At 37.4% G+C, this 14,236-nt stretch overlaps 1 protein-coding gene across 1 annotated transcript; it reads right to left on the reverse strand.

The window, feature by feature from the left end:
- Nucleotides 1-5,685: 5,685 nt before the first annotated feature.
- Nucleotides 5,686-9,709, reverse strand: LOC142550172 (uncharacterized). The gene is made up of 4 exons (XM_075659411.1): nucleotides 8,137-9,709; nucleotides 7,644-7,856; nucleotides 6,361-7,556; nucleotides 5,686-6,138 (listed from the first exon to the last, which is right to left on the reverse strand). Exons 1-4 carry the CDS (start codon nucleotides 9,707-9,709, stop codon nucleotides 5,686-5,688), a joined length of 3,435 nt encoding a protein of 1,144 aa, XP_075515526.1.
- Nucleotides 9,710-14,236: the final 4,527 nt, after the last annotated feature.

A 14,236-nucleotide genomic window follows, 5' to 3' on the forward strand; every position in this document is an offset into this window, starting at 1 on the left:
TGATCGTCTTTGTGGGACTGCTAAAACTGTTACGTTATGAAAATGCATTCTTGACGTGTTCTTGAAGTTTGTTTGTTGCAGGCTTTGTTGGGGAACGTTGGGTGATCACTGCTGCGATTAGGTATATTGAGTATGAGGTTGGGATGATTTTTGGTGCTTCGTTTCGTGTCGATAGGCACTTGGTTGCAATAGAAGTCGTAGGAAACGTGTTGGTGTCAAAATGTCGTGTTCATGAGTTGTGTTGCATTGCATGTCGCGCGTCTTTGTTTCGGGGTGTTTTTGTGAGTTGAATCATTGCCTAGTGTCCTAGGATGAGTCTTGAAGTATTGGTTCGAGTCAATTGGGTGTGGCTGTGTTTGCATCAAATTTTGTTATTTGGGGTCGAGTTTGCGCAGAGTTAGCGCCGCAGCGCTCGAATTTTGCAAGCCTAGCGCCGCGGCGCTGCCCTTGTGGCGCCGCAACGCTAGGGCTGCGGCCTTGCTAGCACCTAGGCGCTTGTCCATGACTTTTAAATCACTATTTTAGGCCCATGTCTTCCATGTTTGGGGAAATGTTCACACTTCATATGGAGAATTGTTTTGGGGTTTGGTGTCATGGTTTAGTACGATGATTAAAACGAGGTCACGTCCCGAGTGAGTTAGAACGTCATAAGTGAATTATTACTTTGGGTGGTGAGCACGACTACTACGTCTAAGTTATGAAAAATTTAGTGCATGCAATCATGTTAGAATGTGCAGCAGTGTCCCCAAGCGAGACCTAATGAATCCCTCAGCGCCATGTAAGAATATTCGACATGCAAAAGAAAATCTTGTATGTTTTTGAGGTATGTTAAATGTCTTGTGACTAATTATGAACGGGTTGGAAGTCGGTTAACATGGCCGAGGACCTCTCCACCCCAGTAAAGAATGACCTGGTTTCGATCAGGATTGGAAAGCGGTAAAACATGACCAGGGACCAATCCACCCGGTAAAGCATGACCGGAGATCTCATGTATGCGGTAGTGGACATCCCTACCATCCCAGTACTATTGTTAGTCTGATCAGGTGCATTTATGTATGTGTCACTTGCTTTGAAACATATCTCTACGCAAAATGATGAAGTTTATGCATCTTCAAGTAAGTATGATGCAAGTATGTTTATGTAAAGTTTTATGTTGATGGCACGTCTAAGTTTATGCTATTACGTTCAAGTTTAAGTATGTATGTTCTACTTTAAAGATGCATGTGATTTTATTATGTATTACTTGTTACTTCCAGTTTATACGTGTTGAGTCTTTAGACTCACTAGACTTGATCGATGCAGGTGAGGACGAGTATGAGGAGACGAGGGGTGGGTACCAATGAGCCGGGTTGGACTGCGCAGGAGGCTAAACCCGAGGACCGTCCATGTTCTAAGAATTTATGAATGTTGATTCAAATACTTTGATTTTCTACGAGATTGGTTACGATGGTTAAACATTTACCTTTTTGTAAACTTTGTTGGTAATTGTTTTATTTCAAATATTTTTAGACGAATAGTTTATTTTTATCGCAATTTGAAAGATTATTATTTATTTTAAAAAAATTATTTTTCCGCAAATTTCAAATAGTTTAAAATTACGGTACGTTACACCTCTACCCAAATCCACCCAAACTACTGCTTCAACACTGTAACGAACCGTATCTTAAAATATTAATACTTTAATATTTGCGAAAAATTTTAAAACTTTCTTATTAAATAATTTACTAAAATTATAGCTCTTAAAATAAATTAACGGTCATCACTTATACTAAAATAAAATTAATATTAAAACTTCATCATTAAAAATAAATTACCAACATCCAATTAATCATAAAATCCACAAACAACTAATTTTATTTAATAATATTCTAACAACAACCATAAATTTAATTTGCTTGTCACCAATTCTAATAAATCAAAAATCAAAGTAAATAGTTTAAAATCATACGTAATAATATAACTTAAACTACAAGCTCCTCGGGTTTGCACTGCCACTGGCCCGAGCCTGCTCACTAGTCACCATCTGCCGTCTCCTCAACTACATCATCTGCATCGATCAAGTCTAGTGAGTCTAATGACTCAGCCTGCATAAACCATGAATAACGAGTAATACGTAATAGAAATCCATTCAATTTTCACATAGTTTGTACATAAAATATTATAAACATAAATATGTATAACGCGACTTTCTTGCATAAAAAATTTCATAAAAATCATATTTTCATACTTGTCATGGATAATCGTAAATGTAAATAATTTTGCGTTGGAATTCAGTTCAATGCAAGTGGGCCCATACACATAAATCGTTTGATCAAACTAAACCACGGTACTGAGCCGACAGAGATCACCACAGCCCTTGGACTGGATGTCCACCCCCTAACATATCATTATCCTCCGAAGTGGTTGGACAGGTCGCCAGACACGTTCTCCGGCTTCCAAACCCGTAACATAATTTGGCCACAAGACAATTCGCATAGCTCAAAAATAATTATTTTGCACGTGATACATATTTACGAACATCATGGAATTCATTGGAACGCCATGGACTTGCTGCCATAACCTTAAAATTTAAATAACTAAACTTAGCACAAAAGTCCAAACATACACATGCGACTCCCGAATTAATTAAAATAGCCTACAACTTATTGAACGACTCGGGACTCGAACCATGCTTAGACGACATCCTAACTACTGTCCAAGACCATACCCAGCCCTGAACCATAATCGAACAAAATTAAAACAACCTACGATCCATAGAAAACAAAATTGTCCCAAGGAAATGCGCTACGACCCATATGCACTTCTAACGAGTCCACGCTTAAACCGACTCGAACTAAACGCGAATCACGCCATAAATTCTACTCTTAGACATAATGTAAGACCATGGTTAAGCTCTTTTTAACTCAGAACTCCAGCCTATGCACTAAACGAGCAAGAGCTGTGAGCACCCCTGCAATTGAAGCCACCCCATGCACAGATGCTGTCATTCGGTTCCAGCCATCTTTCCTAGCCAACCCAGCCCATGAACCACCACACCAAGACTCATCCTAGGACCCTAAGGCATGACCATAACCACTGCCCCAGGCCCTGGGCTGACCCAAGCCACAAAACACCATAAGCCGTGCACCAGCCTTCAATTCTTGTGCAGGTGCAGTTTTCTGGTCCAGCCATCTTCCCTAACCACCCGGAGCATGTACCACCCTATCTAGGCTCTCCCTAGGACCCTAATACATGTACCTAACCAAAGCCCCGAGCCATAGCCCATCCATAAGCTGAAACGCACTCCCCAAGCCGAGAACCAGCCTCACGTGAGGACCAGCAGCGCTACTGCTGATTCAGGTTCCAGCCACTTACGTGGCCAATCTCACTATGAACCACCATTGCTAGGATCATCCTAGGACCCTTAGAGATTCTAGACCATAGGCAAGAGCCCTTCCCAACCCATGCACACAACTGTGACCCCCACGGCTTCTTACTATTCCAGGCTGAAAGTTCCGTTTCCACAGGGTGAATGTGACGAGGGTGAGTGTTGTGTGTATCAGAATGTACCGGCAGAAGTAGCAGCAACATCATCAGAAGACTCACTAGCTTCAGAGCCAATATCCTCAGATTCAGCATCACCCTAATCCTCAGATTCAAAGTCAGATACAGACGATGAAGAGGAAGAAGCTCCAGGTCGGTTTTGCTCAAACTCCTTCATCATTTCTGAATCAGGTTCATCATCCTTAGAAATTTGTTTCTTGGCAGCCTTTTCTTCCTTAAGGTGAGCGAGAAACTCGGCCAGAGATTGTTCATCTTCTAAAGGCTCATCAGGAACTCTTTCTTCTGCAACATTTTGAGTATCTGTGATGGGGTTTTGTTTTTGAATACCAGAAGTAGAACCAGGTTCCTTTGCAGCAACATTTGGTTTGGGGCGAGCCACCAACTCAAAATCATCATCATTGGAGTCGTTCCCAGATGAGAAATCAGGGTCCAGAAGATTTGAGGAGGTAGATGCCCGTGGTTTCTTGGTTGGAACAAAGTCAGGATCGAACCCTGCTTGTGTCTTTGACCTTCGGCGCATAGGAGCAGTGGGAAAAGCTTTATTCAAGACTTCAAAGTCTGATGGATTCTCGACATTGATCTCGTTCCCAGGTTCACCAGGAGCGATCATTTCCAGCGGAGTTGGTTCTTCTGACACGCCCACAATTTCCATCCCCTCAACATTGGTTTTGGCTGTGGGTGTTGTGTCAGGTGATTTTCCACCCATGTTCGCAGCCATTTCACTCCTAATGTCGTGAGGATCGAAGCCAGCCATCTGCGAAATCAAGAACAAAAGAAGTAGATCGGTTCGAAGGACACAGAAAATCGCGAAGAACATGGATATTTTAAGCAAAAACAATGAATAGTGAGGGCAGGAGAAATTTTAGAATGTGAGGGAAAATACTAAACAGTAAAGTTATTCTTCGTCCATTCCTAATTATTTAAGCACAACTCTCCAACGGTAACATTCTGTTGAGCCGCAACTTCAGCATCGTTTCAACTCAATTTTTACTCTCACCCAACGGTAACTTTCTGAAACAGTGCCATCATTATTTCAATAAATCAGGCAGGATAAAAAACCACGTAGAATTAACCCCACAAACAGTTAGAAATCAAGAAATTTCAAAATTAAGTCGGTTAGGGTTTTCTTCGTATTTCATGAATTAAAAACTGATAGCCCACTGGTCATGATGAATTCACATAACAGCAGTATGAATGACTTAAATTTATGCCTAAAGTATGATCAAAAATGAAATGCACACGCATGTGATCAAACTGTGATCAGTCTGTACTTAGGTGTTGGCAACACCTCTTGGCAACACTCAAAAGTTGGACTCAAACTTTCTTGAACATTTTTAATTCAGACATGGTAGCTCCCACTCTAGAAGAACGGTCTTCATAGGACTCCTCTAGGTAGCTTTTTCCATCTGTATTTTGAATTAGAAGTGGTAGCTCCCACACTAGAAGAACGGTCTTCATTGGACTCCTCTAGGTAGTTTTTTCCATTTTCTTCTAAACAACAATTTTTTTTTTCTTTTCTATTTTTCACCTTATTGCTCAAGAATTTTCTAAGTCATTTTCTACATTGGACAAGATCATGTGGTACACGAACATCCTCACAGCATAATGACTTAGATTCAGCACACTCCATACTTTAGAAAATTTTGATAGAAAGTTTGATTCACAACTGAGAGCACACCATTCAGTATCCTTCACTTGTACAGGCTTCACACAAAACAGGATGTATGCAATATGTCTAGCATCCTAAAAATAAAATGCACATGCATGCTTAGTGTTGTCCACAGGTGTTGTAACACCGAGGACAACATCCGTGAGTGATCATTGTGCACACAAGCTGAGAGACTTCCTAAGATTGGAAAATCTCTCAAAATCCAATGGTTTTGTAAAAATATCAGCCAGTTGGTTCTCAGTTCTAACAAATTCCATTCGAATTGTACCCTTATCAACCAAATCTCGAATAAAATGATGTCTAATGTCTATGTGTTTCATTTGAGAGTGTTGTACTGGATTTTTTGAAATATCAATTGCACTTGAATTGTCACAGTATACAATTAAGGTGTCACTGTTGAAACCATAGTCTTTAATCATTTGATTCATCTACAAAAGTTGTGAACAACAGCTAGCAGCTGCAACATATTCAGATTAAGCAGTGGACAGAGATACACAATTTTGCTTTTTACTATACCATGACACCAAATTGTTACCTAGATAAAAACATCCTCCAGTGGTACTCTTCCTATCATCTAGATTTTCAGCCCAGTCAACATCACTAAACCCCACTAGATTTGTGTTTGTTTCTTTGGTGTACCACAAACCTAAGTTAACTGTCCCGACTATATATCTCAAAATTCTTTTGACAGCTTTTAAATGAGTGACTTTAGGATCAGCCTGGTACCTGGCGCACAAACATACACTAAACATGATGTCGGGACGACTTGCACTTAAGTAAAGAAGACTGCATATGATTCTGCGATACTGGGTGTTGTCAACACCTGCAGCAACATCGTCTTTGGACAATTTTTCAGTCGACCCCATTGGTGTTTTCATGTGTTTAGTGTTCTCGGTAGAAAATTTCTTCACCAAATTCTTGGCATACTTGGATTGACACAGAAAGATACCATCATGCATTTGTTTAATTTGCAATCCAAGAAAGAAACTTAATTCTCCTACCATGCTCATTTCAAATGTGGTAGACATGCATTTAACAAATTCATCAACATGTTTTTGAGAAGAAGCACCAAAAATGATGTCATCCACATAAATTTGACACACAAGAATATCATGCTTCAATTTTTGAATAAAAAGGGTTTTATCAACCTTACCTCGTTTGAAGCCTAAGTCAAGCAGATATTCAGTAAGCCTACCATACCATGCTCGTGGAGCTTGTTTAAGTCCATAAAGTGCCTTCTTCAACTTGTAGACATGGTTCGGGTGGTTTGGATCTTCGAACCCTTTAGGTTGGCTTACATAAGCTTCTTCATTCAAAATGCCGTTCAAAAAGGCACTTTTCACATCCATTTGATATAGTTTTATGTCCATGTGACAAGCGATAGCAAGTAAAAGTCGGACTGACTCAATCCGGGCAACAGGGGCAAATGTCTCATCAAAATCAATTCCTTCAATTTGAGTATACCCTTGAGCAACTAACCTAGCTTTATTTCTCACAACAATCCCAGATTCATCAGTTTTGTTTTTAAAAATCCATTTGGTTCCAATAACATTCACATTATCAGGTCTGGGAACCAAATCCCACACATCATTCCTAACAAATTGTTCAAGTTCCTCATGCATCGCATCAATCCAAAATTCATCTTTTAAGGCTTCATTTATATTTTTGGGTTCAATGAGCGAAACAAAACAAGAATGGCTTACTTGAGAGTATACGGAAGTCATGCATACTAGACCCATCATTTTCCGATAATCTACCTTCTCCTTTCTTCTAGTTTGCATTCCTCCAAATGCTTCTCCAATGATCTGAGATGATGGATGATTTTTCTGAATCTTACTGGGAATATCAATCCCTTCATTGGTTACAACATCATCATTTTCAGTATATTTTCCTGGTTCATCATTTGATTCTGCCAGTGCAGGTGTTGTCTCAGGTGTTACAACACCGGGTGCAACATCTGTGTTAGGCAGTGTCTCACTTATGTTCAGTAGCCCATCAATATCGTCCTCGATTGTTTTTCCCGTTAGATCTCCAAGGCTTTCCACTTCCATTGGACCCATAAGATCCATGTGCAAGAGTTTAAGACACCGTGTTGTTCCAAAGTGTTGCAACACTTGATGGGGAACACGTGTTTGCTTACCCTTTTGACATGCACCACAAACATAAGAAATTCCAGAGGATAAATTAGGCATACCTCTCACAGCATCGTACTTACCAAGGTTCTTTAATGTCTTGAAGTTTGCATGACCCAATTTTTGATGCCACAAGTTTAGTTCACTTACTTTTGAATGATTGCACACAAGGTCCTCTCCAAGTTGATAACAATTGTCAGCCGACCTTGTACCTATCAAAATACATGTATCAGTATTATCAAAAACTTCACAATTGTCTTTATCAAACTTAACATGTAAACCATCATCACAAAGTTGACTTATGCTTATTAAGTTTGAGTTAAGTCCTTCGACATAAAGCACATTGTGTAGACTAGGCAGTCCATCAACATTCAAGGTCCCTTTGCCAGCTATTCTTCCTTTAGCACCTCCACCATATGTCACATGACCATTCCTTAGTTCAACATAGTCAGTCAAATAGTCTTTAGAACCTGTCATGTGGCGTGAACAGCCACTGTCAAAGTACCATATTCCTGCAATGTTAGTTTTTAACGAAGTATAAATAACAGAACATTGAATATTAGCCTTTGGCACCCAAACCTTTTTTTACCGATGGTTTCCTATTGGCAGTGTTACGCCGGATGTTGTACAACACCTGTGGCAACACCTGTTCAGATTCCCATCTTTTGTAGTCATCTCTCAGTTTAAAACAGTAGGGTTTGATATGACCAGGTCTAAATCAATAGTGGCAGATAAAGTGGCGTTTTCTGGACTTGGACTTCTTTGTAGATATTTGCCTCTTTGATGAAATACCTTTTTCAGTGTATGTAGCATTCGAGATTTCAGCACTTCCTTTGACAAAGACAGTTGGTTTTCTTTCAGTGTTGGAAGACTCTCCTATTTCAAATTGGTGATTCGTATAACCAAGTCCAGCTTTGTCATTCTTTCCAATCATCAAGAGTGAATCAAGTTTGGATGAACTTGAATTAAGCTTCGCAAGAATTTGAGTTGCTTCTCCAAGCTCTTCCTTGACTTTGCATAATTCCAGATCTTTCTTACTTAAGATTACTTCAAGTCGTGATACTTGTGACTTCAGCTCAGTGTTCTCTTTGGAGAGAATTGCATTCACTTTATTTCTTTTGATCCAGTCTTCATACAATTCTTCATACATTGTCTGCACACTTTCCAGAGTGACTTCATCATCATCTATTTCTTGGTTTTCAGACTGACTTGATTCACCAAGGGTTGTAGAATTAAGACACACTGAATTTGAAGAGATGTTGGGACCAGGTATTGCAACACCTGTGGCAACACCCAAAGGATTGATTTGCATTGAACGCTTCTCCTTGATCACAACAGACAACGATGTGTGATTTTCAGATTCATTTGATCCTTGATCATCATCAGACTCTTCATCACTCAAAGTGACAGCCATGCCTTTGTTTCTCCGAAGTCGATTGGCACACTCATTGGCATAGTGTCCAAATCCAGAACACTCTCTGCATTGTACTGAGTCCAAATTTCTGACATTTGATTGGATTTGCAATTCAGTTTTTGGTCGAAATTGTCCTTTCATAGGAGTAAACTTTTGAGCTTTTGCAGAAGTGGTGATATTGGGCAACACAGATTTTTGTCCAATTTTCTTCTTCTCTCTCATTTTCTTCAAGTAATCACATAATTTTTTAGTAATTAGAGAGATAGAATCTTCACCTAAATCAGATTCATTCACTTCTTTAGATATTTGAAGGATTTCATCATAAGAGTCAGTTGAAACTTCAAGGGCTATTGTCTTCCCTTTATCCTTCTTTTGTAAATCAAGATTCATCTCAAAAGTTCTGAGGGAACTCATTAATTCATCCAGGTTGATTGTTGAAGTGTCTTTAGATTCTTCAATTGCACAAAGTTTGACATTAAATTTCTCAGGTAGAGATCTTAAAACTTTGTTCACCAATCTTTCATTGGACATGGGATCTCCAAGACTGTGAGCTTCATTAGAAAGTTGTCTCAACCGGCTATCATACTCAAGAATAGACTCCTTGTCCTCCATTCTCAGGCTTTCAAATTTTGATTCCACCATCCTTAGACTAGTTTTACGCACACTCTCGGATCCTTCACAATGTTTCTGAAGTATATCCCAAGCTTCTTTGGCACAAACACAATTGGTGATTAAATTAAACATCCTTGTGTCAACAGACGAGAATATAACATTGAGAGCCTTGGAATTAAAATTTGACGTTTGCACTTCATCGATTGTCCATGTACTTTCAGGTTTGAGCCGAGTGTCTCCATCAGCATCCTCAATCTTTGGTGGACTCCAACCATCAAGTACACGCTGCCAAGCTCTTTCTTCAATTGATTTAATAAAATCCTCATCTTTACTTTCCATAATGCATAGTTTGATCCATCCAATACGGGAGGTCTAAAACAGTGTTTGTTGATGCTTCCATGATCCTTTTCCACCTGGAAAACAAAACAAAATAGGATCTCACTTAGTAGTGTCAAGTGGAGGCTCTGATACCAATTGAAAGTTCCGTTTCCACAGGGTGAATGTGACGAGGGTGAGTGTTGTGTGTATCAGAATGTAGGTGTTGTGCGTAGGTGTTGTAACACCCACGACAACATGCAGCGGAAATTATAGTTTAACACATTAACACACAACTGGAATGACAATAATACGAGATACGAGAGATAAATTATGCACAAGTATAAAATACTTGTGCGGTGCCTCAGGGCAAAATAATTCACTAGAAAAACTTGTAAGTTTACTAAAACCAATACTAGTGAAAGAATAAAACAACTCCCTTATTAAGGCGAGTAACAAATTTCATCCTAAACCTCTAACAAACCGTATAACCAAAATACATAGGATGCATCAACTGAGAAGTGAAAAAGTCTTCAAAAATCAGCGCACTAATCAAAACAGTGATTAGGTGTTGTCTTCAGATGCAGTCAGCACTTTACAACAACACTTTATCAACGACGCGAGATTGCTTCAATCAGAAAATATTTTCTTCGTACAAATTCATCTCTGTCTCTCCGAAAGTTTTATGCTCTATATCGTCCCCCTCTTTTTTGTTTCTTCTCCTTTGAGTCCTATTTAACATAGAAAAACCAATTTCATTAGGAAACAAACTCTTTTTAAAATAAGGATAATATCTTAAAGATATTGTGAAATCATATCTTAAAGATATTAAGAGTCATATCAAATATAGTCTTATATCACATATTGAATTTATACGAGATCATATCATCAATTTCGAGATTATCCTCATGTCTAGAAAGGCAAAATATTAAAGATAAAAAAAGAAAATATATCAAGGAATAAAATTCCTTTCACAGGCCAATTCTAACCCTTACCAGATCACTTAACCATGTCTAGACACACTCCAAATCTTAGTCACATACAGCATCAACCCAGGGGAGGGTCCAACTGAAGGCTTCAATCAAGAAACTCAAGAATACGTATGAAACATGCCACAAAATTTTCAAAAAATAGTTTCAATCATTTTAATCACAAATTTGCATATAAACAATAAATTTTCATGCATAATTTGTATCAACATACATACTATGACAAGATCTATGCACAAAAGAAGGATTAAAACATGCATTTGCGTTTTTAAATGCTCGAACCGTCGAATATAGTTGCGGGGAAGTCGATGGGCGATTGGAGCGACGTTTCGGTTGTTTTTCTTATGTAAAGGTGATGTGGGTATATCGTGCTACGTGTGATGAAGGGTCGGTGATGGTAGGATCAAAGAAAAAAAGCCAAAAAATCGAATTCCCACTGCTAGGAAGTCTCTCGGCTGAAGTGTGTGTGTTCTATGGTGTTTTAGTGTGTGAAACTGTGTGTGCGTGAGTTGTGTAATGTGTGGGTGAGTTTACTATAGGTTTAAATAATTATGTGAGTTTGAGGGTTGTTTAGGCAGCTTGAAAAACTAATCAATAATTTAAACAAGCACTAGATAATAAAAAATCTCACCGTTTAATTTAAAAAGATTAAGTGCCAAATTTTAAACAAGATTAGATCTCCTTTTTTTTTTTTGAAAATTGTTATATAAGATACATAAAAATCCTAATCCAACTTAAATACTAATTAAATTAATTAATTATGGCATCAAAATAATTATAAAATATATTACCCCCAAATTAAAGGATTAAATCCATAATTTTCAAAATTAACATTTTAAATGCTTAAAATCTTAAATTTCGCCTAATAAATTAAATTAGACTTTAAAATACTAAAATTCATAAATCATTTAAAATAATTAATTTTCTCGGCTTAAAATAGAACATTCGATTTTTTCACCTTAATCGTATCCGATCTCCTTTATCCGGTCTGACATCGAATATTCGTCTGGAAGGCTAAAACTCGCGAAAATATTTTAAATTGCATAAGCATGAGTATAAAATCATTTAAAATAATATAATCATGTTTCAAGCACCATTTAAATCATTAATTAATTAAATGAAGTTTTATAATTATGCATGGGGTTTACCTGTATTAGTTTTTGGGCACTACAAACACCAAGAAAACCAATAGCTAGAAGCTCCAGCTCTGTTCTTATCGCTCCAAGACTAATTGATGGCATGGTCATTCAAGATCCACTGCCTGAGTCCCTCACTCTAGAATTAAACAACCAGTTTCAACAGACAAATACAAATGAAAAATGCCTTGGTTTCTGAAGAACCAGTTGCTGTAGGTCCCAAATCTTCTGTTCAAACACAATTTGACCTTCATATAGAGGAAATTGAAAGAAATGTCGCATAGGATTTTACACACTTTGAAGACCGGGTCTGCATCCGCACATTTCAACTCTATCAGCTTTAAAAACCAAGGGCGTATAAATCAAAGCCCTAAAAAATGAAATAATGGTATTTTCTATCACCAAAAAAGACTATGTCATTGAAGCAATGAACAGAAGTGTAACACCCCAAACCCTACGTAGGTTGATTATATTTTAACAATTAGTTGTGAAGTTATAGGACAAACCAACCATATGGTCATCATTACTAGCTTAACCTACTGTAATGTTTTGTCTATTAATGATAAACCCGTCTGAAGTTGTTTTAGACCTATAAGTTTTAATTCAAGTATATGCTTATATAATTCCATTATGGTTATACGGATATGTAGTTTCTAGATGTACAAATTTTATAGTCACAATGCAAGTACACTAACGTAATTTAGCTTAATTAAATCCTTCAATCTGCACCCTGATAATATTATTTGTGAAGAGTTATTTTTTTAATTAGTTTCCACATACAAATTTTGAGAATGAAGTTTATTATTTAGAAAAGTGGGTTCCAAGTATATTTTTAACAATAAGAAATATAAAGAGATTAGAAATATTATTTTAGGATATGTTAGGATGATTATTATTTAACCAAAATAATTTTGGTTTACAGATTTTGATATTTCTCAAGACTTTTGACCAAGTGACCATAATTAAGCTAAAGATATCATGTACGTACACTCCTATTCTGACATTATTTCGTAAAAGCTCCACTATAATGGATTTGGATGCATATTGTTGTTATTGGTGCTTTATTGTTCCTTATTTGTTGGAATTCTGTATTTCGTTATGTTCTGGTGATATTTTGAATGATATGTATGTCATGTGATTCTGTCTGTCATGTGAGCTACCTCTTGGTTCCTGCGGGTCAAAGTGTTGCATTTGAGGGGGAACATGTGAGCCACCTCTTGTTTCCCTATGATCAAAGTGCTGCATGATAGAAATTCTGATCTGGATTATGTTATTATGTTATTCTTGCATTATGTCATTCTATCTACATGTGTATTTATTATTATGAATGCTTTTGTCGTTATCCTTGAGATCGAATTAGTGGCAGGATACAAGAGTGTACTGAATAATTTTGGTTTCAGGTAATAATCTAACTGAGGAAGACGAATACGTAGAATATGTAGAGGAGATCGTTGAGAATGATGATGACATGAAAGATGTTTCATAGAATTTGGAGACCTGAATACTTTCATTTGAGTTTTTTAAGATTTGTGGATTATTTCCTTTCAAATGTTTTGACTAGTTCTTTGGAAGACTAATTTATTTACTAATTGATATGATTGAGGATTGCCTCACTGTTTCCTTCTAATAAATAAATTATGATCTTTTATAAATTTTAAGCCTTGTTTTGATTATATGGGTTATCGGTACTTTAAATAAAGCTTGACCTCTACAAATATTGCTTGTATTTGGGTGTGCGAAATACGGGCCTTACGAGAAGAAATTATATACATATGTAAGTCAAAATTCAGAAGCTGCAAGAGACACTGGCTGTTATAAGATCCAATTATGATTATCAAGCGCCCACTCTCTTTCATGATCAAGTAGTTATTAATCTGTTTTTCTGATCTCATGACTTTAAAAATGAGAGTCTCAGTAATTGAGAACAATTTAAAAGAAGATGTTGTTGGAATTCCAAAACCCTTTAGGGTTAAGCCAGTTGAGGAAGAGACCACCATCTCTCATAGGGATGAAGTCTCCAGTACTTCTGCACATTCTCCAGCTCAGGTCCAAGTTGCTACTGTTCAGCTCTCTTCTTCACTGGTTTCTGTAAGGGATTTCTTCGCGATAGAGGAAGTGAATAATTCTATTGTTCAAGATGCTACTATAGATGTCACTCTTGCTGCTAATGATTTGATAGCTACTATTACTTAGCCTATTGTCTCACTCACCACTGCAATTGTTGATTGAAATGTTGATGCTGCTATTGTTCCCCTTTCTTCAGCCCAAATACATGCACTTCCTGATCTTAAAATGTTCTCCTCTGAACATCAACAAGAACTTAGGGAAAAATTTTCTACTGCTATTATTTCTGTGCATACAGAGGCAGAATCTTTTATTGCTCCATCTGCTGCTCTGGTAATCAATTCTAAAAATCTAGGGAAAAA

Source organism: Primulina tabacum, chromosome 6, assembly GCF_025594145.1.
Source record: "Primulina tabacum isolate GXHZ01 chromosome 6, ASM2559414v2, whole genome shotgun sequence".
Classification (NCBI taxonomy): Eukaryota; Viridiplantae; Streptophyta; class Magnoliopsida; order Lamiales; family Gesneriaceae; genus Primulina; species Primulina tabacum.

Coding starts and splice junctions, on each gene's coding strand:
- LOC142550172 (XM_075659411.1), bottom strand. CDS start 9,709: ATGGAAAGTAAAGATGAGGATTTTATTAAATCAATTGAAGAAAGAGCT. Junction 7,857..8,136: donor TGCTACATACACTGAAAAAG/GTATTTCATCAA, acceptor CTAACATTGCAG/GAATATGGTACTTTGACAGT. Junction 6,139..6,360: donor TAGGCTTCAAACGAGGTAAG/GTTGATAAAACC, acceptor TGTCAATCCAAG/TATGCCAAGAATTTGGTGAA.